Below are 27118 nucleotides of genomic sequence, written 5' to 3' on the forward strand. Positions count from 1 at the left end.
GCATCAGCTAACACTTACTGAGTACCTAACACATCCTCAGTACTTGAGGTTGAATACCCACTTCGATCCACGATAGCCCTGGGACACTCTCACTGTTATCATACCTGTGTTCTAGGTGTACAGAAACTGACCAGAGCTTAAGTCACACAGCTCATACCTTTGAAACCACAGCCAGAGCCCAGACAGGCTGTCTCCTACCCATGTGGTTTGCCTGGAGGAGAAATCAATGAATGATGACCTAAAGCAGGTAACTGACAATGGGTGTCAGTACTCATGAAAAAAACTCACTATCTTTTACCTTCCAGAAAAAGCTCCCTCTGACAGCTCTCGCTCAGAACATGCAAGAGGCAGCAACACAGCTGGAAGACTCTCTCCTGGGGTAAGAGGCACTGTTCTCAGAAAGAGCCAGGGACCCTGGGTCAGTGGAAGTGGATGGTTGGGGTTGGGTGTTCATGGCAGCCATCCGATATACAGAGGGCAGAACTGACTCTCCTTTGTAACTAGGTGCTTGATGTAGTGAACTTGTGTTTGTTGTTTTAAAGGAGGATGCTGGAGACATGTGGAGATGCTGAGAATCAGCTGGCTCTAGAGCTCTCTCAGCACGAGGTCTTCGTGGAGAAGGAGATTGTGGACCCGCTATATAGCATAGCAGAGGTGGGCACTTCTGGTGCAGGCCAGCCGGCAAATGGTGCTTGTGTCTGAAACCTTAACAATAATCAGTGACTTTGACTTCTTTTTGGAAATACAGGGAGTGAATTGACAGTTCACAATTCTTTCCCTAAAAGAAATCTGTAAATAAATATTTCAGTTTTAAATGTTAAGCCAAAACCCCAAAGTTTATCCCAATTGGTGTGAGATCTTATGTTCTTTCTAGGTGGACATTCCCAACATCCAAAAACAGAGGAAACAGCTTGCCAAGTTGGTGTTAGACTGGGACTCGGTCAGAGCCAGGTAAAGTAGAGCTGGAAGAATAACCAATAATGCAGCATCATGCCACCCCCCCCCCCAGTCACCATTCCCATCCCCAACATGGGGGAGAGAAAGACCACTTTATGGACAAATGGAAGTTGTCACATGTTCACCCACCTGAGCTGCTTGTACCTGCTTTTAGGCCTCATTCTCCCAAGAATGGCAGAAGGGATGATTTTAGACCATCCTAATCTTTGTGAACCATTAATGAAAAGAGACAGGAAAGAAAAAAGAAACCTGAGTGCCTTGAAGGGAGAGAAGACTGTTCTAAGAGCATTGCTCTTGGCAAAGTAGAATGTAGGAATAATTAGATCTGTGATCGTAGCTCTTCAGGGTCCCAATGTGGTCAAAGCCCATGTGAGGTTATGATTACCTTCACAATCAAATGCCACACTCAGAAGGGAGGCACTCGGGTATAACTAAGTAACCACCCCAGACAGCTGCTGACTTGTGGGCTGATGTCATATGACTGGTGTAGTGCGTCGTGGCCTGGCCACAGCCGCCTTCTTGATGAGCACGTTTGTATCGGTGACCTACATGGGTTTCTCTTTGGGCCTGAGAGTTGGGAATGGGGAGGCAGCCACCACTGCCAGGTCTTTTCTCCTACTTTATCACAAGGGTTGACAAACTTCATCTGTAAAGGGCTAGATAGTAAAAATGTTTTCATCATTGCAACTCAGATGGTTCCTGTTGCAACTGCTTGGCTCTGCTGCTGTGGCATAAAGGCAGCCCTGGACCATCTGTACATGAATGTGCATCTCTATGTTCCAATAAAACTTTATTTATAAAACTACATGGCTTTGCTGGCACCTACTTGTTAGATCTTAATCCTCACTCTAGTCCCGTGAAGTAGATATGATTATCTATTTGGCAAACATGGCAACACAGCTGTCATTTACTGAGTTTCTTTGTATCAGATTCTTTTATTGCAGACTTGGAAAAGCTGTGACAATGCTGCCTTGTTTCTAAGATGCTGTTGACTATCAGATGCACCACTAATCTACTGTTCACTTTGGATGGGGGGAGAAACACCACTCCATTAAATGTCAAGTTGGTTATCACCTCTACCCCCATGAGCTTCCATGTTATTGCTGTAGTATATATTTTTATTCTGTCATTTTGATTTACTATAAAAGGAACATAATCTAAATTATGTTTAAGATTTGCTGTAGAAGTTGTCTTTAGAATATTTATTCTTACAAGGGTTTTTTTATTCTTAAAGTGCTTTCATAGCTATCAGTTGCTAGATACATGATCAGAGTTCTGGCTTTTACTTGCTGAAAGTCATCACAGGTCAGGATGGAAGTAGGAAGAGTCCTAGGAGTCCTGTGGAACTGACTGCCAGTGGTATAGGGAATATTCAGCTCAGAGCAAGAAGATGGGGTGTTTTATGGCAAGGAATCCTTGCCTAGACACTATAGGAACAGGGTTTTGTGGCTGATTTCTGGCAGTGGGGCTTATGTGAGATAAGACATGGTCAATTCTGCTTGGAGCAGACAGCACCTCCCAGCAGTATAAGATCCTGTCATGGGGAGAAGCTGATGGCTCTTTTTGCCTGATTCCATTCTTAGAGGATAAACATGAGAGAAACTGGCATCCAGGTACTGGTACCTGTCCCAGGTAGAATCAGTTTTGTGGAAGGAGCCTGTCTCTCTCAGGTCCATAAGGTAGAGTATGTACAGCTGGTTCTCAGATACCAACTACCCTTGTATTTTGCAGGTGGAACCAGGCTCACAAATCTTCAGGAACCAACTTTCAGGGGCTTCCATCAAAAATAGATACCCTAAAGGAAGAGATGGATGAAGCTGGAAATAAAGTAGAACAGTGCAAGGTGTGCGAACATGTATTGACATCAACCTTTTCATTTTTGCAAATGATGGGTGAAAGATCAAATTGTTTTTACATAACTCCTATCAGAATACTCTGAATGATATTAAAAGTGGTTTTTATTTTCTTTAGAATAAAACATTTTTAAAAAGTCAAGTAGTGTATTTTAAAAACTCGACAAAAAATGTCTAAGCTTATTTAAAATAAAGGAATAGGTGAAAAAAAAAAGGAGAGAAAAACATAGCAAAACATACCATAAAGTTACAATTAAAACAATGTACAGTTGTTTTAGGCACCAAAATAGATCAGATTTTCTAAAATGGATGCTATTATATTTAAAGATTGAATTTATAATAAAAGGGTCGTTGTATTTCTATAAGGAAGGGAAGAATTATTTTTTTAAGTGTTCCTTGGACAGTTGGTGAACAGAATTTTGTATCTCATAAATTAAATTACAGATTAGATGGGTAAGTGATCTTATTCTCTGTCATGTAACTATGGAAATAGATGTTTATTCCAAAGGTTGTTTGAGGTGGTAAAGACACAGGTCTTCGATGACTTATAGAATGATCAACTTTGACTTTTCCTGCTCTTATTATTCATCCTTTTCCAAAAATGTCCTCTTTCTTCTACTAGATGGTGTTAGGTCTGTTTTATTTTAGTTTATTCAGGATATGCTGTAATTCACTTTTCAGTATAGCAAATCTTGATCAGGTCTAAACTACCAAAGTCATGCCAGAGCCTTGCATTTTAAAAGATGTTATTCAGATAGATGCTTCTGATAAAATAGTCTCACACTAGCGTAATCTTGTTCAGCAGAGGTTTAGCTTTGCCAGTGTCATTCACCCAGCAGTCTTGTGATAACCGAGATCTTGGCTGTTGGCTACTTATTGGACGTAGATTTGGCTAGAGGTTGGGGGAGTCTGAACTGGTACATTATGGGCTGATGTCTCTTGTCTAAGCTTCCATACCATGGCTTGTCATTTCAAATGGTGACAACCTAGGAAAATATTTTCTCTTTCTTTACGCTAACTTCTGGGTAATTTCCTGAGGTCTAAGTTCTGTTTCACTGATTACATTAGCTGTGTCTGATTTGCTGTTTAATTTATGCACATTGAGTTTTAAATTTCATTGACTGTATTTTTTATTTCTAAAGTTTCAGTTCTTCAAGACTGCCTTTTTTGCTATTACATTCTTTTTAGTACTTATTTTTAATTTTTTAAATAATTTTACATATACTTATTTCAATAGTCTTTGGTAAGAGTGGTGGGAGTTTGTTTTACAGTGGTTGTTTTCTCATTATTTTTGTATTGTAATACATTACAAATAAATCTCATAATTTTATACTAGAAGCTCATTTTAAAAGGGACTTCATATGTGGAATTCCTGGAGATTTGGGAATGAGTCTCCCCAGAGAGTATTTATTAGCAGTATGGGCCATTTTTAACTCAGTGTTCTTACTCTGAAGACTCCTGGACCACACATACAGTGACACTCAAACTTATAACCTTCATGAAAGCAGGTCTGTGTTTATGAAATCTCAGGGAGATGTTTTACTGTCCCTGACCCAGAGCCAATCCAAAACAGATATACTCTATTATTTCCATGTCTGCTTCACGGATTTTTTCTGATCTACTCTTTCTTGAGGGTATAGTTTCTCAGAAGTTTTATCTTTATGAGTGATGCACGTGTACCTGTCAGTTACAGTTCTCACCCCACCAAGCCCAAGGCTTCATTTTCTGTCTTCTGACCCCTCTTGACTGCTAGACTCTAACACCTTGACTACCAAAATTATCACATACTCACTCCAGCTCATCTCTAGCTTCTGTTCATGTCAGGCCGGCCTTCCTTGCTTCCTTTTTTTCTTCCTTTCTTCCTGGTTCTCTTCCTCTCTTCTTCCCTCCATCCCTCTCTTTCTTTACCCTTCCTTTGTCCTTTTCCTTCTTTTTCTTTTCTTTCTTCTTTATTTTTTGGCAGGGGGAGAATCCATTAATTCACTTTGTTACTTCCCCAGTTGTTCTAAAAGAATGTCTGTTACTCCTAAGTAGCATTTTTAGATTTTTTTAAATAAACAAGGGACCTTCATGTTAATTTTGTGCACCTTGATGCTAAAAATAGAAGGCAGTACATTAAAAATACATGTATGAAATTCTAATGTGTGTATACATTAAAATTAGCAATATATGTATATTCAGTTGCCTAATCTATCACGTTTTAAAAACTATTTAATTTCTGAAAGTAATTCACTTACATTAGTTCAAAAAATATCAAAAGTCTAAAACATTATACAGTCAAGTTTTCCTTCTACCCTTGTCCCTTTTCTGCCTAATTTCCACTGCCCCCAGCAGGTAGCCACTGTTACTAATTTTCTGTTTTTTATCTAGAGATATTTTTACATAACCATGGCAATAAAAATATATCATTTTTCCTCTCCTTTTGTTAACCCAAGTAATAACATACCATAAGTAGGACTCTATACCTCATTTTTAAAATATTTTATTTATTTATTTTTAGAGAGAGGGGGAGGGAGGAAGAAAGAGAGGGAGAGAAATATCGATGTGTGGTTGCCTCTCACATGGGGACCTGGCCCAGGCATGTGCCCTGACTGGGAATCGTACCAGCGATCCTTTGGCTCACAGCCTGTGCTCAGTCCACTGAGCTGCACCAGCCAGGGCTATACCTCACTTCTTAACAACTTACCTTAGAGATCTTTCCACGTCCATCTGTAATAAGCTTCCTGTTTGCTTTCCCTGTCCCCATACTGGGTTGTGCCAGTCAGCTGATGGATGCTTCATTGGCTCTGTTTCCATCCCATTTTGCGCTCAGAGCTCCCAGAAGTTAATTCCAGATGCTATTTTCTTTCAGCTCTGTCTTTCACAGTGCTGTGTCTTCTTTCTTACTCAGGATCAGCTTGCAGCAGATATGTACAACTTCATGGCCAAAGAAGGGGAGTATGGCAAGTTCTTTGTCACGGTAAGCACTGGGGCCTTGACACAATGTTAAAGCATTATGAAAATTGAGTAATTTTAGCTTTTTTTGCAAAAGATTTCATTTTTAGTTTTGCTCAGCCATGTGTGTGTGTGTCCATCCAGTGCTAACATTACTTTTGTTTTTGAATGTGGGTCTGTTCTCAGTTATTAGAAGCCCAAGCAGATTACCATAGAAAAGCATTAGCAGTCTTAGAAAAGGCCCTTCCCGAAATGCAAGCCCATCAAGGTAACGTAACTGCGTGCTGCTACTGCCTCCTCTGCCGCCTCTGCCTCTGTCCTTCCCTGACCCCTGCATGCATTTCCTGTGGATGCAGTCTCTCTGCTGGGAGGGCTTGTTTCTCAGCATAATTTCATCTTTTCTTGATGCATTCCCAAGTTTCTTCCAAACCCAATTAACATACTAATAGAACATTTAGAGAATCTTCTGGAATCCTTTGGGGAAGTTCCTGTATATTTTTTCTCTTCTAAATAGGCTTGAAAAATTCTAGCCTTTAACAATCTTTTCCCAAATCAGTTATTTGTCCCCCGGGCTTGATTCTGGCCCTGTGACTCCATGAGCACACATTCTAGGGAAAATGCTTTGGACTTTACAAAAGGAATTTAGAAGCCAGTCCTTGTGCCCCATCATCAGGCACTTAGTCGGTGACTGAATTGCAAGCCCATGACCACGTCCTTCAGGTCTCCTCTTGTCTGGACACAAGGCTCTTGTGCATGTCGGCACTGGTATTTCGCCCGCCTCATTCAAGCACATTGCAGATACTGCCCACCGTCATGAGTGGACTGAACTTTACCTGATGTTTAGTTTTATAGTTTTATTTGAACATTTCAGCTTTTGGTTCTGATTCTCTATGACTTGTCATCAGAGCATTTACCAACAGAGAGATCGACCAGTAAACATTGCGAAGCAGAAGTTGCTGTGTCTTCTTTGGATCTATTTTACTGTTTTGCTTGAGATATGGATCTGATATTTGGAGCTTAGGTTCTCCCTGAAAAACTGTCATTGAACTAACTGAAAGAGGATGAAGCCAGATGCTGAGTGCGGTTACTGGCTATAAAGATAGCGAGCAGGTATGTGAGTAGGGGTTGTGTTGTTGGGTGTGCACACACACTGGCACCCTCAAGAGTACCACTTCTCCACTAAATTTTAGGTCCCAGCAGGTTCTGGCTTTGTGGCTGGAAGTTTATAGGTTATGGAATTGGGAAATTCTGTACCCTGGTGACCACAGAGTCAGCTCGTTAGCAGTCCCCAAGTGCAGTGTGACTGATGCGCCTGGCCGTTCTTCCCAGGACAGGTGCCCTCGCTGTTCTGAGTGATCCATTTCCTGGTTCAAGGGTGATGCCACTGAGCACGGTGCAAAGAAGCTGCTGGTGAACATCCAGTCTCAAACGAGGCAGAGGCAGACTTGCAGGCCAAGTTCAGAGCACAGAGAACGTGTGTTTATGGGATACCTGCTGTGTTCAGGGCCCTGCACAGGACAAAGTAGTAAACACCATTTTAGCCTCTGCACGGCTTAAAGTCTTGTTGGGAAGAGTTGATTGACACGCACAAAAAAGAGATTAATTCAGCAGTCTTTCCTTTTTAAACTTCTGTGCTGTTTTTCTCCCAAGCCTATTTTTCCTAGAGAAGTATGTCAGAAAGTCATGGAGAAGAGGGAGGGGGCAGGGAAGGAGTTGAGGATGGAATAAGGAAAGCTGTTGTTGGGGGTGGGGCAGCCAGTAAAGGAAATGTGATTCACCTTTTTCCCTTTCTGAGGTTGCTGCCTTCACCTCAGCCTTGGAATTCAGCCTCTTCCACCTTTGCCTGTCCTGATATATGCCTCTCATCTTCCTCCTGTCTCCTTCTTTCTTCTTCTTCTTCTCTGTTTTCAATAAGACCCTGAGTGTCCCTGTGGTGGAAAAATAACTTTACTCCCCTGCCCGCAGGGCCCTGTGTGCCCTGATCTCCCGCTCCTGGTCTCTGACACAGTGTCCCATTTAACCTCGTTCTCCTTCATTTTTCTGGTGAGCTCCTTGAATGACTCATCTCCACCTGCCACTTGCACCTTCTTACTACCTTCCCACTTTGCAGTCTGGTTTCTACTCTCAATTACTCTGCTGTTAAAAAAACAACAACAACATTATAATTCCCAAAGGAGTAGTGATGTCTTAATTGTCACATCCTGGCATTTGACCCAGCTTGGGCCATCTCTTTCTTGTTAAAGTTTTTTCCCTCATTTCACCCAGTTGTTTTCTTTTACTATTAGGACTGTGTTTTCTCCATTTCTGTCCCCTTGCCAGAAGGCAGCCTTTGCCAAAGTGCTGTCCTTGCTATGGTGTCTGTCCCTCCCTCCCTTGTCCTCTTCCCCTAGAAACTCTTGTGTGACAGCCTCAGCTCTCACCTGGATTACTGGCTGTCACCTTAAACTGACTCCCCCTCACACCCACTGTCATTTTCTCCAGACAGTCCAGGTTTGAAGTCTTCAAGGTATCTCCTCTTTCCTTTCTCATCACTCTGGTCAATTCTGTCCATTGTCCCCCTGTGGCACCTTTCCTCTCCATTCCTATTGTCTGTCTGTGCTTCGTGTCCTTGTCCCCTTGTACATGGACTATGAGATGAAATGTCAGTTTCTGGACTCAAGTTTCCAGTCTTTTCTCAGGCTTTCTTCCCGGTCTTTCAAATTCTTGTCTGTCTTCTAAGGCCCCCTCAAGCTCCCCTCCTTGCAAGGTCTTCTCTTACAACTGAAGCTAACAGTGAGCACTGTCTCCTGAATTGCTCTAGCATCTATAGTCTACACCAGAAATTGTAGACTGGCACATCTCATTAAAAAAGTTTTTTTAAAAAGTAGTTGCTGCTCTGGCTGGTGTGGCTTAGTGGATTGAGTGCTGGCCTGAAAACCAAAGGGTCGTTGGTTCAATTCCCAGTCAGGGCACATGCCTTGCTTGCGGGCCAAGTTCCCAGTAGGGGGCTCCTGAGAGGCAGCCACACATTGATATTTCCCTCTCTGTCTTCCTCCCTTCCCTTTTCTAAAAATAAGTAAAATCTTAAAAAAAAAGCTAGTTGCCATCATTTAAAAACTATACTTTTTTCCATACAATCCTAATTTCTGGCCTCCCATGAAAGTTCAGAAGGTCTAGTGACCCAGGGTTTGCTTCCCCATGTAGCAACATTGGTGTGGCTCCAAGGGGCAGCTGTGGCCTTTTGGGAGGTACTGTGCCCCTTCGCCTGATTCAGCACTGACAGGACCACCCAGCCTACCCAGTCCCTGTAGACAGACACCATGCTCTGTGACACTGTCTGCACCATCTTTATGCCCTACTCAGCAAACATGTCGTGTTGTGTTCATTGCTGTTGTGTGTTTACATGTGTGTCCTGTATTTTCTTCATGATTAGACTGCTCACACACTGAGGGTGGGAGTCTCTGTGAACTTGGGTGCTGCTGTGGTGCCTGGCACATAATAGGTGTGTTGTTTGAGAGGCCAGCAACATCGGTGGAGTTTGCCCCAGGAATTGTCTCTAGGTCAGTGGTTCTCACATGTGAGCAAGTTGGGGAGTAGGGCACAATCTCTACTGTTTACTAGAAAGTTGCAGCAGGGGTTGGAGCCTGCCGTCTCTCAGCATCAGGCATGTGCTGGAGGAGATGACAAGGGGCTATTGGCCCCACTTTCCTGGGTGGTCCTGATGTATCGCCCCAGCAGAAGCATCAGGTGGCCGTGTTCTGCCCATGTCAAGAATCATTGCTTTAGATAAAAGGGACAAAGTATTCAAGGTAAGAGCTGGCCTCTAAGGAGCCGTCACAGAGCCCTGTGCCTGAGAAGGGCCAGGCCCCTGGCTGCTTACTTGGTTAGGAATTCCACTGGCCAGGGCTGTACCAGACATGGGGGGGCTCCAGGCACTTCTGAGAATGGCCTACTCTCTGATTTTGTCTACCACCCTCTCCCTTCACCTCATCCTTCAGCCTCTGCCCACCTATTCTTTCTGCTGAATTTTAACTTTTCACAAGTGCTCGGATCCATGGTTTTGTGGGGTTTCACTTCTTTCCCCTCCCTATGTGCAGCCCATGCGATGGGCCCTGTATGTGCTCTTGCATGTGGGCAGGTGTAGGAGGACACAGAGAACACTGCCTGCTTTGAGCCAAGATTCAAACAGTAAATGCCCATTAACAATGTGAGAGGCAGGGGAGCCCTTCCTAACACTGGAAAAAACTGAGTGCTCCTCACGGGGAGTTTTCACCAGCTGGTTTCCTGCTGTGCTTCCAGGAGCCTCTCAGAGAGTGCTTGATCCCTGCAGCCCGCCCACAGGCCAGACCCCAACCCCCCACTGCCTGTTCTGACTTAGTACAGCCCTTTCCTGTGTTCCTCCGTCCGTTTTCCTCCTTTCTTGTGTGTATTTCTGCCAAACTGCCTCAAATTTTTTGTGGTCCAAAGCAGAGTCTATGACCTGAACATAAAGTAAACAATTGCCTTTCTGCTGTTAGCATAGTTCCCAGCCTCGTGCTGTAGGGCTGCAGGTGCTGCCTTCTTTCCTGCTTAGTTGTTGGACCTGCTGGGAATGGCACTTGAAGGCATTGCCTGCCATGGGGTGTCACATCTGAATTCACACCAGCATTTCCGGTCCTGTGTGACCATGCTTGACTTGTGTTTAAAATTTGAAGAAGTTATTTCTTTTTCACATTGAAGGGGTCTTCTCTATTTCTTGTCTTCTAGGTGAAAGTCAGTACTTTTTTCCATGGCTAGAATAAATTTCTTTTTCAGGAATACAGTATTCCGTGTATCCTCCGTTTAGCCAAGTCTGCCCACCAGTCATATGTTTATGTGGAGGTGATGCCGGGTGTGGGAGCCCCTTCTCCCAGGCAGCTGCCTTTGGGTGCTATGTAGACATGCTTCTGCCCCATAAGGCCCCTCCTGGACTGTTGCATTTTTATGTTGTTAGTCAGTGGTAGACAATGAAAGTTAATGGAGCAGATGTTCCCCCTTCCCAAAGCCCCAGCTACCTGTCTGCTAAAAATAATCCCCTGTGGTAGCTTGGGGAGGCGATAGGTTGGTGATACCGCAAGGTTGTCAGGTCTTACTGACCGGTTTGCTGCTGTAGATAAGTGGGCAGAGAAGCCAGCCTTCGGGACTCCATTGGAAGAACACTTGAAGCGGAGCGGCCGGGAGATCGCGCTGCCCATCGAAGCATGTGTGATGCTGCTGCTGGAGACCGGCATGAAGGAGGAGGTGAGGGCACCTCGGGCCTCTGTGAGCCCCCCACTTGCCCCTGCATCCGTCTTCGTCACACAGTCCCATCAGGAGGGGCAGAGCAGCGGCCTTCCCACTTTTCTCACCATGACCCAGCTGTAAATTGAGATCTGTCACAGACAGGATAACTGGGGCTGAGGTTTCCCAGGACAGTCTTTACTGTCCTGCCTTGTGGCTCACTCCAATTTTGTTGTCCTATTTGATCCATTTGACTCTGTGGTTGTGCTTTGTGAGAATGAATTCCTTCACACAATAAGGGACCAGTGCTTCCATACGCTTCAGTTTTTACAGCAAGAGTCTCATTTGTGTAGTGCTATTCAGTTTTCGGGTGCAGGGTGCACATTTACATACTGTATTTTCTGAAGTCCTTACCCCAAGAAACCCCTTGAACCCAGCAGGGCTGGTCGCATTGCTCCTGTTGTGTAGATAGGAATTCAGTGTGCAGGGAGTTCACTTGGGCAGAGCCAGGATCAAAACCCAAGTCTTTGTTTCCTTCTAAAAGCTTTATTGACATATAATGGACATACAAAACGTGTATGTATTGTGCAAACAACTTGATAAATTCTCACAAACTGAGCCACACATCTAATCAGCACACAGGTCAAGAAGCACCCCAGGAATGCTCATGGTGTTTGCTTCTAGTCACCACCTACCCCTCAAATGATGTAGCCCCAACTTCTAATAGCCTAGATCAGTACTTTTCCTCCAGGGCCCATTGTGTCCCCCTCAGGAGACATTTGGCAAGGTCTGGGGACATTTTTGGTTGTCACAGCTTAGCGGGGTGAAGGGAGTTGCCACTGTCATCCAGAGAGTAGAGACCAGGGATGCTACTAAACATCCTACAGCACACAGGACTGCCCCACAGGAAAGGGTCATCTGTCCTGAAACGCCAGTACTGCCGAGGTTCAGAAATCAGACTAGATTAATTTTGCTTAAAACCCAAGTCATAACTCCTGGCCCAAAGTCTGGCCTGCCTCACTTGCTGACCCTTCGTGTCAACAAGTTTTCTCTCTGCTCTAAGTGATATTTAGGGCAGTAAAAGTGACCAGCAGTTCAGTCTAACAATTTTTCTTGAGATGTCCATTTTAAAAAATATTCTTAACTTAAAAAATCTGTAGCATCACCCTTGTGGAAATATAAAACATTGCTTTTAAATAGATTTCTAGTAGGCATGGGTATTTTAGCAACAGGGCAGGGCAAGGACTATTGGGTTGGCAGTGTAACCCTTCCGCAGGTGAGGTACACTAGAATTTGGGGCCAGATGGGTGCTGCTCAGTGCAGGCTGGCAACTTGAACTTGATGCTAATGGCTTTTCATCATCTTTAGGGCCTTTTCCGAATTGGGGCTGGGGCCTCCAAGTTAAAGAAACTAAAAGCTGCTTTAGACTGTTCTACTTCTCACCTGGATGAGTTTTATTCAGACCCCCACGCCGTAGCAGGTGAGCTCCAAGGAGTGCCCTCCAGGTGGTGGGGCGACTTCTGTCTCAGCCAGTTTATCAATGTTGATTTAGTTTTAAGTGAAATGGTCTCCTTATAGGCTCAAGTGACAAAATGGAAAAAAGACACACACACACACACACACACACACACACACCCCTTTTCTATTCCTGTTCTCCCCCTCCCCCTGAATATTACATAAATGGGAAGATGGCTTATGATCCAAATATGTGAAGAGGTGCTTGTATTTTCTTCCCATCTTTCACCTCCAACGTGTCCATCTGCCTGGGAGAGTGATGTATGTTAAGAAGATGGCTTGGAAGCTGATTTGATTTTCTGTTGATCTCTGAGTGTGCAGGGTAGGGCAAAAGCAGGTTTGCAGTTGTGAGTATGTGGAACACAGTTTATTCTTTTTTGTATTTTTATTTCACTGTTGTTCTATCACAGTTGTCCCAGTTTCCCCCATTCTTGTATTATTACTTATTAATTGTTCTATTATTTTTCATGCAAACAACTCTAAACCTACTTTTGCCCTACCCTGTGTGTTGCAAGGGATGGAAATTTTTAGGAGCGTTTTTTCTTTAACCACTCCCACCAAGTCATGATTTGTTCTATATATTTGGAAGATTGTAATTGAGATCATTTCAATTTGCAAAATAATATGTCCTCAGAGTCCTAGCCTTCCCCCTTTTCATACTCAGAGTGTTAATAATTTCAGGTGCTTTAAAGTCCTACTTACGAGAATTGCCTGAACCTTTGATGACTTTTAATCTGTATGAAGAATGGACACAAGTTGCCAGGTAAGTTTAGAGAACACTGAGTTTTAAAAGTTAAAGGAAATGATGTAATATTGTGTCCCATTGTAAATCGTCTTATTCTCCTGGATAAGAAAAATAACATTAGATTAGCATATTTGTTAAACAGTCTATGCCTCAGTTCTTCAGTTGATGGTGAAGATAGTGAGTGTTATAATTATTAGTGTGAGAAGTCTACCACTTGTGCATTGGCTTAAATGTGTGTCATTTAAGTGAATGAAGACATACATACCCACGTTATGGATGGGCTGATCAAATCCCCTTTTATACTGAAGAAAGTCCTGCCACTGGGGATAAGTGTTGTACCAGCCAATGTGCCTGTTGAGTTGCATGGAAACTCAGGTGTGCAATAATGTAATGTTGACATGCTTAAGCTTACTAGGCATTTACTATATTCTGAGTACTGTACTAATCTTATACCATTCACCTGTAACCATAGTTAATAGCCTAAACAACAGATGTTACTATGATCATTTTACAGATGAGGAAACTGAGGCGTGGGAAGGAACAGGGCCAAGACAGTAGCAAGTAATTGGCAGAGCTGTAATTCAAACCAGTGGGACCTGGAGATTGTGCTCCCATTCTTTATCTTATCCCTCTGCCCCACTGTCAGTCTGTCTAGGAGTGGTTGGTTTTAGCAGAGCAGAAGTGTTCCCTTCCTCTGAAAGGTGCCTAATTCCTTAGCCCTAAGGGAAGAGAAACAAACTTCACCCTCCATCTCCTCCCTCCATCTTTAGACACTATCACCCGCTCCCTTAGAAATAAGACATTTGCTCTGATCAGTTCCAGTAGGGGGGTGTGAGACCTTCCTCCTTACTTCAACTAGGCATTTGTATTTGAACTTCTGTCACTGTGGAGTGAGACTGTGTTCCTGGTAGACAGTGAGGATTTTAAATTCAGAGCAAGTTCCTAGTCATGGTTGTCTCCTCGGAACCCAGCACGGGGCTCAGCCTGATGTAAATATCCTTATGCATGGGACTGAGGAATGGAACCTGACCATCTGTCAGGTAGGGGAGAGCTCCGGGGTTCTTTTATTGGGTAGCCTTTTCCATTGCTCCTAAACCTTGACTCCCCCACCCTCCCGCCCCCACTTTTGATGCTTACATTTGTCCCTATGAGGATATGCACTTTTAAAGTATGTCTGTCTTTTGGTATATTGATTCTGTGCTTGAGAATTATCAACACAGGCCACCATTCCATCCCAGGGACATATCATCTGGCCTCTGGAGTAGAATTAAGTTTAATCTCTACCCATGACTCTCCAGGCTGGCTCAGTGCTGAAGGATGTTTTAAGTTTTAGGGTGTATTGTATTGGCAGCTTCTGATGCTGTCTCCCACTGGTAGGCAGAGTGGACTCTGCTCTACACAATGTGGACTGGCCCTTTTTGTGTCTGTGAAAGTTAGCACATTGAAACTGTGTAGCAGAAGAGCTCCTGGAATTGCTTCACAGCAGGATGGAGGAAAGGAAAGACGGCCTGGGAGCCTGCAGCTGGGCCAGCTCACCTCTACTGGCTGTGTTTAGGACAAGAGACCTGGGCTCCATGAAGCCCTAGAGGAATATACACATTTTCTAGGCAGAATTTCCAGTGGTGTCTTGTTTCCCGTGTGCCAGGTATCGATTGGTCAAGGTGGGTTCACATGGTTATACCTCTAAGACCTCAGTCACTCAGCAGAATCAACTCTCTTACTTCAGGCCAGCCTATCAGGAGATTGCTGGTGAGGTTAACTGACTGCTCCGAGTTAAATAGTTTGTTGCTCTATGACTACAGATCTGTTTATTTCTTAAGTCTGTGCTGGTTTTCAACTGCTTTCTCCATCACTGGAGGTGACACTGTTAATACAGCATATGAACACCAGGATTTCTAATACCTGTTTTAATAAATGGTATGGGTAAAATTTTTTTCTTAGTGTGCAGGATCAAGACAAAAAACTTCAAGATTTATGGAGAATATGTCAGAAGTTGCCACCACCAAATTTTGTTAACTTTAGGTATGTATGATTGACATTCTGGAAATAAAGCCACCAAGCTACAGTGACTCAAGAGTGAAAATAGATTTAATCCCCAGCAGAGAGCCTGTTTAATTCAAACATGCTTGGCATACTCAGAAGTGCTGTGGGGGTCACTTAGGGCTGCTGGGAGGAATGGAATTTGACACTAGGTTGTTGTGATCCATCTGAAGCATGTAGGCATTCACAGGTAAGCTCCCCAGTCATTTTACCACTGCATCTACTAGGAAACATTATATGAAAAGTTTGGTTAACTGTATGTGGGATTTGTGGTCTAAGTTGTTCTATATGTAAAAGGTAAAAATTAATCAATAGTTGTACTTTCTGTAATATCTTTCATATATGCTACATACTTAATTTTAAATAGAGCATAAATCATCCTACTAAATAAAATTTCCAGAAACTGGGCATTGTATATTACTTTATGGAATAACTGTGTTTCTAAGAAAATTTACCAAGAATAAATTTCTGGAGTTTAACCTTTATTTTTTCCTTTAACTTAAAATTTGATTTCAAAGAAGCATGGAGAGAAGAGGAAAGGGTGGCTGTTGGTAACTAAATTATTTAAAATAAAGCCCTGGTTGGTGTGGCTCGTGGATCGAGCGCTGGCCTGGGAACCAAAGGGTTGCCTGTTCAATTCCTAGTCAGGGCACATGCCTGGGTTGCACGCCAGGTCCTCAGTAGGGGGGTGCACAAGAGACAACCACACATTGATGTTTCTCTCCCTCTCTTTCTCCCTTCCCCTCTGTCTAAAAATAAATGAATAAAATCTTTAAAAATACAATAAAATAATAAATAATTTTTTTAAAAAAATTGTAAGAGGATTTGATCTAAAATGGCCAATATTTTCCTGGTGAAAGTATTGGTGAAATACCTAGCATGTTACCTAACTTTTAATTCAGTCTTGGACTGTATCACTAAGCTAAAGGAAATGTTCTGTCTTTATACCTTATGTGTCAACCTTGTCTTTTGAGAACATTACTATTTATAACATCCCTCACGGATTCATTGAACACATCCACCTTGGCATTGCACATGTTCTTTTTTAAAATATATTTTATTGATTATGCTATTACAGTTGTCCTATTTCCCTACTCCCCTCCACCCTGCACACCCCCTCCCACCCACATCCCCCCCCTTTAGTTCATGTCCATGACTAAATATTATACATATTTAGTCCTTTGTCGTACATGTAAGTTCTTTGGCTTCTACATTCTCTATACTGTTCTTAACTTCCCTCTGTCTATTTTCTACCCACCATTTATGCTACTTATTCTCTGTACCTTTTTGCCCTCTCTCCCCCTCCCCTGCTGATAAACCTCCATGTGATCTCCATTTCTATGATTCTCTTCCTGTTCTAGTTGTTTGCTTAGTTTGCTTTTGTTTTTGTTTTTAGGTTTGGTTGTTAATAGCTGTGTGTTTGTTGTCATTTTACTGTTCATATTTTTTATCTTCTTTTTCTTAGATAAATCCCTTTAACATTTCTTATAATAAGGGCTTGGTGATAATGAACTCCTTTAACTTGACCTTATGTGGAAAGCACTTTACCTGCCCTTCCATTCTAAATCACAGCTTTGCTGGATAGAGTAATCTTGGATGTAAGTCCTTGCCTTTCATGACTTGGAATACTTCTTTCCAGCCCCTTCTTACCTGCAAGATTTCCTTTGAGAAATCAGCTGACAGTCTTACGGGCACTCCTTTGTAAGTAACCATCTCCTTTTCTCTTGCTGTTTTTAAGATTCTTTACTTATCTTTAATCTTGGCTAATGTAATTATGATGTGCCTTTGTGTGTTCCTCCTTGGGTCCAACACTTTGGGACCCTCTGAGCTTCCTGGACTTCCTGGAAGTCTATTTCCTTTGCCAGATTGGGGAAGTTCTTCATTATTTGTTCAAATAAGTTTTCAATTTCTTGCTCTTCCTTTTTTCCTTCTGGCACCCCTATGATTCAGATGTTGGAACACTTAAAGATGTCCTGGAGGTTCCTAAGCCTCTCCTAATTTTTTTGAATTCTTGTTTCTCCCTTCTGCTCCAAACCGTTGATTTGAATCCCAGTTTCCTTCCCATCACTGTTGGTTCCCTGTACATTTTCCTTTATTTCACTTAGCATAGCCTTCATTTTTTCATCTAATTTGTGACCATATTCAACCAATTCTGTGAGCATCCTGATTACCAGTGTTTTGAACTGTGCCTCTTATAGGTTGGCTGTCTCTTCATTGCTTAGTTGTATTTCTTCTGGAGCTTTGATCTGTTCTTTCATTTTGGACCATTTTTTTTAGTCTCAGCCCACCTGTTACTTAGTAAGGGGCTAGCCTAAGGTTTTCACCAGGGAGGGGCAACACAGGTCACTGTGTTGTGACACTATATGTGGAGGAGGTATCTGAGGAGGTATCTGAGTGCTGCTTGCTCCATTCTCTGCTGGTTTTCAGTCACTTCCCCTGCTATCCACAATCAAATTGGGCCCTTCTAGTGCTGATTCCCAGGTGGGTAGGTTTGTGTACGTTCTAGGATCCTGTGGGTCTCTCCAACAAATTCTTCCTGTGAAGCTGGGAATTTCTCCCACTGCTGCCTCAACCCCCATAGGTGTTTTCAGTTAGAGGCTTTGAGGCTTTATTTTCCCGCATTGGAACCCTGGGTTGCTTGGTCTGTCTTGCTCCCCAGTCATTTCTCCCAGTTTCTCTGCACGTGAATGTGCCACCGCCTTGCTGTGAGTCCTCTCCACCCTCCTAGGGGTCTGGATGAATGTTTCTTCTTTAACTCCTTGGTTGTCAGACTTCCATACAGTTTGATTTTCTGTCAGTTCTGGTTGTTTGTTTGTTTTTTAATTTGTTGTCCCTGTTTTGGCTGTGCAAGGAAGCACAGTGTGCAAATGTTCTTTATCTGTTCAGTGTCTGATGGTGGGAACCGGATCCCTGTTCTTGGTACTTTGGGATTTGACCTTTTATTTTACTTGATCATTTTTACCAGTTTTGTATTAGGGAATATGTTTCCATGGTTCAAAATTCATAAGGTGTACAGTGAAAAATATGTCTCTGTTCCTGTCCCGCAGCCACCTCGTCCCCCTCCTGAGACACAAGCAATGGCTTTGGTTTCTTGTGTAGCCTCTCAGTGAGAGTTGGTGCATGTGTGAGCAGATACGTGCATGCATAAGTCCATACACTTTCTTCTCTCTCACAACCCCAGTTTTTTTCAAAACCAAATGATGGTGTATACTGGATACATCATTCTTCTCCTTGCCTTTTTTGCTTAATATACACCTTGGAGATTTTTACACATCAGTAGATACAGTTTTTCATGGCCACACAGTACTCCAGTGTGTGGATATATGGTGATTTCTTTAACTAGCCCCTACTGGCAAATAGTAAGGTTGTTCTTAATTTTTTATTTTATAGTGCAAGAGAACACAATTATATGATACATTGGGTATTTTTATGATTACAACATAAAGCATTTTCAAATACTTTTTTTAGCAACATATCTACACTTCGGTCTTACTACATTTGTATGTACTCTTTTGTTTTACTGAGATAGTTTGTACTATGTTTGTATATATTGAGCCCACTGTTAATCACTTTGTAATTTATTTAGGAGAGGAGGGCATAAAGGAGAAATGGATTAGAAATATACAGCAAATAGAGGCTGAATCCTTGAGGGAGACCTTTGAGGTGTTTCAAGCCCTGGAGTTGTCTGTTTTCTGAAACAAAGAACACATGGAATTTGTAAAATGTTTAACCTGGGCTGCATTCTGAGTTAGTCATACCCTGAGCATTCTGGGCCTGGGAATCTAATCAGGAAGATAATATTTCTGCAACTATTTCAGAGTAGATGTTTTTCTGTTTCTCATTTGTTCCATAGGTATTTAATCAAGTTCCTTGCAAAGCTTGCGCAGACCAGCGACATTAATAAGATGACTCCCAGCAACATTGCCATTGTATTAGGCCCTAACCTGTTATGGGCCAAAAATGAAGGGTAAGTAATCTTTTCCCGTATCATGTTATCTTTATTTCTTTGTTCCACCTGACGGGGAGACTAGAACTATATAACTCAAGATACGCATTTTAGTTTAAGATGCACTTAGGCAAGTTCTGAAGTTGATCTTTCCATGCGGCTGACATTCTAAGAATCCTGTGTGATCTCTCCCACATCTGGCCACAGAATGATGTGAGAGACACTGGCCCAGTCCTCAGAGGGCACAGATCTTGGGCAGCTGGGCAGATGAGGGGCTATTGGGATCAGTGCTGCCCGCACATCTGTGTGTAGATACTACAGACATTACAAAGTGTGATAGCACTGGTACTTGTTGAGGGGACACAATTCAGGCTGAGAAGTTCACAGAGATCTCTGCCCTGGAAATGCCACTTCAGCAGTACCTTGGTAAATAGCTCCCTACAGGTAGGACCTGAAAGAGCAAAGGTGTTGCAGGCATGGACGTACCGGGTATCTAATGCTAGGAGGCGCTGCATGGTTTTGTATAACTTGGGCACAGGGGACATGAAGTTGTGACTGGGGTTAATGAAGCCAGAACCAGGGTACAAAGGGCCTCATGTATCTTGCATAGGTATTTGAAACTTAATTTTATGGGTCATAGAGAGAGGGTGACCATCAGGATTTCTAAGCACAAGAGTGACTTGATCAGATTGCATTTAAAAGGCTAATTTTGTTGGCATTGAGAAGCATAGACTGAATAGGGGAGTGGATCAGGGAGATCAGTTAGAAAGTTGGGAGATCACTAGCGTTGATGTTTACTCTGATGGTGGCATTAAGATGATCTCATTTAATCCTCGCAAATAACCTTTTGAAGGAGATGCTATTATCCTCCTTTTTACAATGAGGAGCCTGACGCTTAGAAAGGGTAAGACTGCACAGCAGAGAAGTGGCAGAGCCCAGGTGCTGGCTACAGTCTGTGTCCCTAAGCTTTACTGCCCTGTCCTGTCTCCCGTCACTGCTGCCAGCTTCATAAAACCGCAGTGGTTCAGGTCTGCATTAAGAAGTGCAATGATGTTCTGGATCAAAGTCTCTCTTTTTACCTTTTATTTATTCATACTCATGTGTGCCCAGTCTTGTTTCAGAAAGTATTTATGAGCTTATATACAAAGATCTAACATCATAAAGCAAAGTGAAAGATGAGTAGATAAACAAAGTTAACTACATAAATTGTATCTTATAGCAAGTAAATACCCTGTACACCAAGGAGTTAAACATAAAAAGTGATGCCATAAAGGTAAATACTTACTAGATTTTGAGATAGAGCAGAATTTTCCAAACAGAAAAACAATGCAAGAAACAACTTAAAAATTGATAGATTTGGCTCTAGGTACAGCTGGAAACTTCTGTATGTCAGAAAGCTCCTTAAACTAATGACAGTTTACAAACTAGGAAGGAGTTCCTCCGGAAGTATCCAGGGTAAGTAAAAGGTTTTGCAAATCAATAGACAAATAGCACCTTCTCAAAAAGAACATGAGTGAACAGTTCCTCCCTAGTCCAATGGGACCCTAAGGCTGGAGAATGACTCGAATCCAGATGGGAGGAGGGGGTGTAGGAAAGGGGTGGAGAATTTGCAGGCAGAGCTTGCCTTTTAAGCTGGGATTTGAAAGGAGCTGGAACTTTGGCTTGGTTGGAAATTGGGGTGAAAATGCTCTTCTTGCCTGGGGGAAGAAAGTTCCAAGTGGTAATAGAAGATAGATAGGTTTGGGGCAGTCAGACCTGGGACCCAGCTTTTCGGGAGTACAGCATCTTCTATGATAAAATAAAATACCAAGATGCAATACAACGTAACAGTCCCCGTGTGGAAAAAAGTGAGTTAAATAAAATGAAGAACCTAAAGCACTGATTCACAGTAGGTGCTCAGTGAATGTTGGGCCTTTGCACCTTGTTTGCTTTCATGGTGTCCTGATCCCAGGAATATGAGCTTGACAAACAGAGAGAATGATTCTCATTTATAGTTTTCCTTTTGAGCTCTGGCATTCAGACACTTTCAGCTTCTGAACACACATCTTGGGACCAATTCATGTACTATATGACAACCTTTATTATATGTATAAACGCAAGGGGCTCAGAGTTTGTGACGTGTTAAAAGGACACTGAAACAATCGTGCTCTTGGCTGTCTTCTTGGCAGGCTTGGTTCATGCTGATGCTGAGTCTCACAGTGGCTGCCATGGGTTGTACTGTCCCAGTGGGAAGGCGTCCCTATCCCAAGCCAATGTGAAACCAGCACGTGACGCACAGCGGTCCACAGGGCCCCCGAACAGTGCTGTCATCACACTCCAGACAACAGAGCGATAGCCCAGAGGGGTCACTTGTCTTCCTGGGTGGTCCCATATATACATAGGCCAGGGCCTTGTGGATTTAATTTTTGCATTACTCTCAAACATTTTATCCTTTAAAAGTAATTGAATGGCCCTGAGTCAGCCAACAGAAATAAGAGGCTGCCCCGGGGAAGCACTTGAGCTCTGTGGACTTCTTTTGCAGGACGCTGGCTGAGATGGCAGCCGCCACCTCTGTGCATGTGGTCGCGGTGATCGAGCCCATCATTCAGCACGCCAACTGGTTCTTCCCTGAAGGTAATTAGCTTTGTGGCTCCACTCTCTGCCAAAGCAACACAATAGTATAACAGTGTAAAAACTCTTTTTAAAGGAGAAAATGCATCAGTAATCACTTTATGATTGCATAATTGGTATCACTTTTTCACGTTTCTTTCCAGGCTGTTGATTTGTATTCATATTTTGACATAATGGTAACCACATTATTTTGTATTTTATTTTGTTTCACTTAATACCAGAATCATTCATTTTCAGCATATAGTGGATGCCCACTAGGTACCATATATTTGCCGTCTTCCCTGGAGGAACTTGGGCCACTGGCAAAGAGGCCACATAAACAGAGAAATTGTAATACATGGCAAATTAGAAAGATAGGTGGATGAACTATGATTTGACAAACTCAGATGTTAGGAAGGGAGCCAGGGATTGCTTTGTAGAAGAGGTGACATTAAATAGGCAGGAGTTTCTTCTTGGAAGCAGGCCTTTTGTTTCTCCAGGCAGACAGTTGACTGTGCAAAGGTGTAGACAAACAGAAAAGGTTGATTGGGGTCTATTTGTGAAGGCCTGAACAGACTGTCAGAGAGTTAGGATTTCATTCTACAGGTAATAAATTTTCAAACTACACCTGTTGTAGTCCTGGGCTCCTTAGGGGCTCCATGTCCCCCTTTGAGGGTACTGGTTGGGCAAGTATTGGATGGTTGGTCCAAATCTGGACCTCCTGTCCCTTCATTGCCCAGAGCAGCCCTGTCGTCACATCCCCTGGCATGTAAGTCACATGATGCCAGGACCATACTCGTTTTTTCTTCACCAGTCTTCTTCAGGATGTGATGGTGAATGAATGAATATGGACATTCTGCTACAGATTTCCTTCGAGAAAAAGACTCATGCAAAAACTGCTACAGGCAGTATGGAGTTGATGTTGCATTGTATTTCTTTTTTTTTTTTTTTTTGAAGTCTTAATTTTTTTTAAGATTTTATTTATTTACCTTTAGGGAGGGGGAGAGAGAGAGAGAGGGAGAGAGAGAGAGAGAGGGAGAGAGAGAGAGAGAAAGATCAATGTGCGGTTGCTGGGGGTTATGGCCTGCAACCCAGGAATGTACCTTGGCTGGGAATCGAACCTGGGACACTTTGGTTCCCAGCCCACGCTCAATCCACTGAGCTACGCCAGCCAGGGCTGCGTTTTATTTCTTTTTTATATCAAACTAAATAAAATCACATTTTTATGATTCAAATAAGTAATCCACGCTCCTTGTTCTTTTTTGTATTTGTGTTTGTTTGTCTACAAAAAAGACAATAGAGGAGTTGTGTACCATATTTTGAATCATGCCCTTTCCCCCTGCTCGAGTTCCATCTTGCCTCCCCCTGGTATCATAAGCCATTCTTAAGATGATGAGAGTATCTGAGGCTTCTTCCTATGCAGTAGGGAGGGCTCACGGACTGAAGAATGAAGCTCCTATTCCAGTGGGGTGTCTTAAAACTCTCTCAACCCCTGCACTCTGTCTCATATTTACTTGTTCCTTTTTCTTCTTGCAGAGGTGGAATTTAATGTATCAGAAGCATTTGTACCTCTTGCTCCCCCAAATTCCAATCATTCATCCCACACTGGAAATGACTGTGACTCGGGGACGCTGGAGAGGAAGCGACCTGCCAGCATGGCAGTGATGGAAGGGGACTTGGTCAAGAAGGAGAGGTGTGTTTAGAGCTGATCACTTTCAGATGGCCATTGTTAAGCCCTCGGTGTCTAGTGTGGTCTCTGTGGTCTTGTCATGGAAGAGCAGCCCACTATGGACCAGGACTGTCAGAGTTCAGATAGTTTTGGGAATTCTGCTTTAGTTCACTGCAGACATTACTGTGACCATAAAGTAGGTATGCAGCTACATTTGTACTGTATGCATTCATGCTTTCCTTGCTGGTCTGGCATACATCCTGCTGTGGACTGGCCTCTTATACTTGTTACAAATTCACCTAAATACTGGGCTGGGGGGAGATTAAGAAAAAAGTTAAATATTGTGGACTTATTTCCAAGAGTGAACATGGCAGCAACTTACCTCTCATGGTAAGTTGTGTGACTAGTGTTTAAAGAGGCACATTTTTTGGTATAACTTGGCCCCTCAGTAGAACCAACCACTGAATCTGATGTGCAGCTTAGAAGCCTCAGTATTTCCTAATTCTGAAAGAGAAAAATATCTGTGTTGACTTAGCGTGGGACAGCACATCTCTATATGAGGCATGGGGAATTTGTAGGGTCCTCAAAGGTAGTTAGGGCTATTGTGACTTTTGTTGTCAGATGCCAGCCTGTCTGGTATATGTGATGCAGGGCCACTGTGCTCACCAGCAGTGCTCAGGGTTAGAGATGCCCATTCAGCAATGTGCTTTGTTTTGTATACATGTGGTAATATCACTCAAAGTAGTTTTACATTAAAATTAAACAAGGTCTTATTTTAGTTGCCCAATCTTACCGTGAGATTTATTTTTTCTGCTTTTTTTTTAACCCATTGCGAGGGAAAATGCTTTACTTTTCTATTTTCTCTCTCAGAAATACACATTTATTATGTGCAGAAGTTTTACATTCACACATCCGGTAATGCTTCATGAAGACAAAAGTGCCCAGAGCAAAACCTGCCTTCCTGTATTTTAAGTTGCAAAAATGCAGTGTTAGTGTTCCAGTTAGCACACAGTAAGCAGTTCCCAGTCATCTTCCTGGGGGGATTATCCCCTCCAGAAACACAAGCTCAGTGAGCCATAAATTTTGTTTATTTTTTGAACTGAAAAAAAAGTTTTAAAGTTTATACACCAGTGAGCTTAAGTGAAAAGTGAGCCTTTCTCCTGTCCTGTTCTGCTCCAGAGCAACTTTTTCCCAGTCTTATGCTTTCAGATGTATTCTTTGCATAGCATACCCTATGTCTCTGCATCGTGGCTGGAGGCAGTGTGGTGTGAGACCTTTCATTGCCTCTGTTGGGACTCCTGCACTCAGCTTTCACCTTGCACCCTAAACACACAGATTTGAGACAATGGGCTTGTATGTAGTAAGATGGACCTACGCAGACTCATGTGATGTCTGTTACTCACAGTGAGGCCTGCCAATGTGCCTTTAGCTGCTCTCAGCCAGATTGAGAACACTACCTGGTCAGTACCAGGCCCATTGGCTCTCTCAGGGGTAAAGCTGAGTTGCTGCCCTGGTAATTGGGATGACCATCCGTGTGGGCCTTGCCGCTTCACTGCATGCTGGGCAACTTGGGTGGCTGTACCGTGTGGGTTTTAACATGCTCAGACTTATGGGCTTCTGTGTCAGTCGTCAGCTCGCATGGTGTGTTGACTGTTTCTTCTCTCTGTGTAGCTTTGGTGTGAAGCTTATGGACTTCCAGGCCTACCGGCGGGGTGGTACCCTAAATAGAAAGCACATATCCCCTGCTTTCCAGCCACCACTCCCGCCTACAGATGGCAGCACTCTGGCTCCAGCAGGCCCAGAGCCCCCTTCCCAGAGCTCTAGGGCTGAAAGCAGCGCAGAGGGTGGGCCTGTCCCCTCCTCTGGGGGCATACTGGAGCAGGGGCTGAGCCCTGGCGACAGCAGGTAAGGAGGCTGGCTTCTGCTGGCAGTAGGTACTGGGCACCCTTGCCTTCTTGCAGGTACTGGCCTGCAGGCACAGAGTCTTGCCCTGAGAATCACCCAGCATGCAGCGAACCAATTTTGCCTTCAGTCCTCTGGTGGGCAAAGGATGGGAAAAAAACACTGTAAATTGCTTGCTTCCTTTCCTGTTTTCAAAAGAAAAGAATGCATATTTGTTTGCATTCTTTATCATACTGCTTTGGTGCTGAGAGGTAGAAGCCAGTAGGTGTCTAGCAGTATTATAAATTTCTTTCACCTCTTTGAAGCATACTTAGTGTTTGTGTACCATTTGCTTATTGTCATCTAATATGCTAACTAGTAAACATTTTAATGTAGCAAGTTAGTTAGGTTATAATATACCTGGCATTCATTCATTCACCATCTCTCCATCCATCCATCCATCCATCCATCCATCCACCCACCTACTCACTCACTCACTCATCCACCCGCCCATCCACCCCATACATCCATCCACTCACCCATCCACCCACCCATCCATCCACTCAGATTTACTAAATAAGTGAGTACTGAGTTGTCTATGCCAGGCACTATATTAGGCCTGCTAGGTGACAAAGGTCCCCCCAACTGCCTGGCTTTCAGTCTTGTAGGGAGTTGATATATAAGGTATAAAATATGATGATAGATTTTCTTAAAAGCCTCTTCTGTTGCTTAACCTTTTGCTTAGTCACCTGAAATAGACTACAAATGTAGACTTCAAAAAAAAACTTCAAGAAAGAGTACCTTTGAACTTGAGAGTTTTATTTAATTTGCCTGAATTTAGTTCTTCACTCTGACCTGGGAAGATGACCACCAGAGTCCACTTCAGGTGGTTCAGAGTAGGCAGCAGCTGTAAAAGATGAGCAAGGTGCTAACCTGTCATCATTTGCTATACTTTGGCCACCTATAAAGCACCAAATGATCATATAGAAGAGAAAGCTTATTAACCTAATAAATACATAAAACAAGGATAGCCTGTTGATCCACAGGGGATTTTTTCCCCACACAAGATGTATTTGCCTTGGGAGAACTCTCACCTTATCATCTTTGGGTGGGAACAAGTGCCTCGTAATGTGTGGTGCTGCTTAAGAGATAAGAAACTCTTGAATTCCTTTCTGCTTACACTTTTTGGTTAAAAATAAGTATCTTCAAATTTCCTAGGGCTTCATATACACATCATAAGTTCCACGTGAGCTTGTCAGTTATTGCCACTCCTTATATGTGTTTGCTTTGGTTCAGTTATTTTTGTTTGAGAAAAAAAGCATTAGTGAATTCACACAATTTCATTTAGCATAGCATTCCATTGGCTTAATCAAGGTTAAATATTTTATTTAAGATACTAATGAGTCCTCACTACAGGGCAGATGGAATGTCAGTCATTAATGTGCTCTTTGGCTTTTATGTTTTAGAGATTTTTGTGTACATTTCACTAATGGCGTTCATTCTTTGGCAACTGTGACAAAAAATGAAAAGTTCAATATTAAAAAAAGTTCTGAGCCAGGACACAGAGAACGTAACTTCTTATTTCCACCTGCTGCTCCCCAGGGCTGAACTTTGATCACTTGGCTCCTCAGAGTTTCTCTTTCCTCAGTTCACATTATTGACAATAACTGAGCATTTTATAACTCAGATCCTTGTATTTTGCTATAGCTTTTGCTTTGTTTTATATAATGTGTATGTCAAAATTACCCTATTTTGAAGTCCAGGAGCCCTTT

General features: G+C 42.9%; 1 protein-coding gene across 5 annotated transcripts in view; it reads left to right on the forward strand.

The window, feature by feature from the left end:
• ARHGAP17 (Rho GTPase activating protein 17) overlaps positions 1-27118 on the forward strand; it is an 88686-nt gene that overhangs the window by 45715 nt on the left and 15853 nt on the right. For 4 of the 5 annotated variants that reach the window (XR_004902126.1, XM_036021370.1, XM_036021368.1 and 1 more), the window contains exons 4-17: positions 306-379; positions 543-654; positions 875-951; positions 2689-2800; positions 5701-5769; positions 5931-6012; positions 10855-10982; positions 12330-12441; positions 13158-13239; positions 15163-15243; positions 19115-19228; positions 21729-21820; positions 23333-23489; positions 25137-25370. Coding sequence is in view for 4 of the 5 variants with exons in the window: in XM_036021370.1 (XP_035877263.1) it covers positions 306-379; positions 543-654; positions 875-951; positions 2689-2800; positions 5701-5769; positions 5931-6012; positions 10855-10982; positions 12330-12441; positions 13158-13239; positions 15163-15243; positions 19115-19228; positions 21729-21820; positions 23333-23489; positions 25137-25370 (1526 nt within the window). In the remaining variant the exon portion in view is untranslated. The remainder of the gene's footprint in view (positions 1-305; positions 380-542; positions 655-874; positions 952-2688; positions 2801-5700; positions 5770-5930; positions 6013-10854; positions 10983-12329; positions 12442-13157; positions 13240-15162; positions 15244-19114; positions 19229-21728; positions 21821-23332; positions 23490-25136; positions 25371-27118) is intronic. The other variant, XM_028510165.2, reaches the window with a different exon arrangement.

This window comes from Phyllostomus discolor, chromosome 3 (genome assembly GCF_004126475.2).
Source record: "Phyllostomus discolor isolate MPI-MPIP mPhyDis1 chromosome 3, mPhyDis1.pri.v3, whole genome shotgun sequence".
NCBI lineage: Eukaryota > Metazoa > Chordata > Mammalia > Chiroptera > Phyllostomidae > Phyllostomus > Phyllostomus discolor.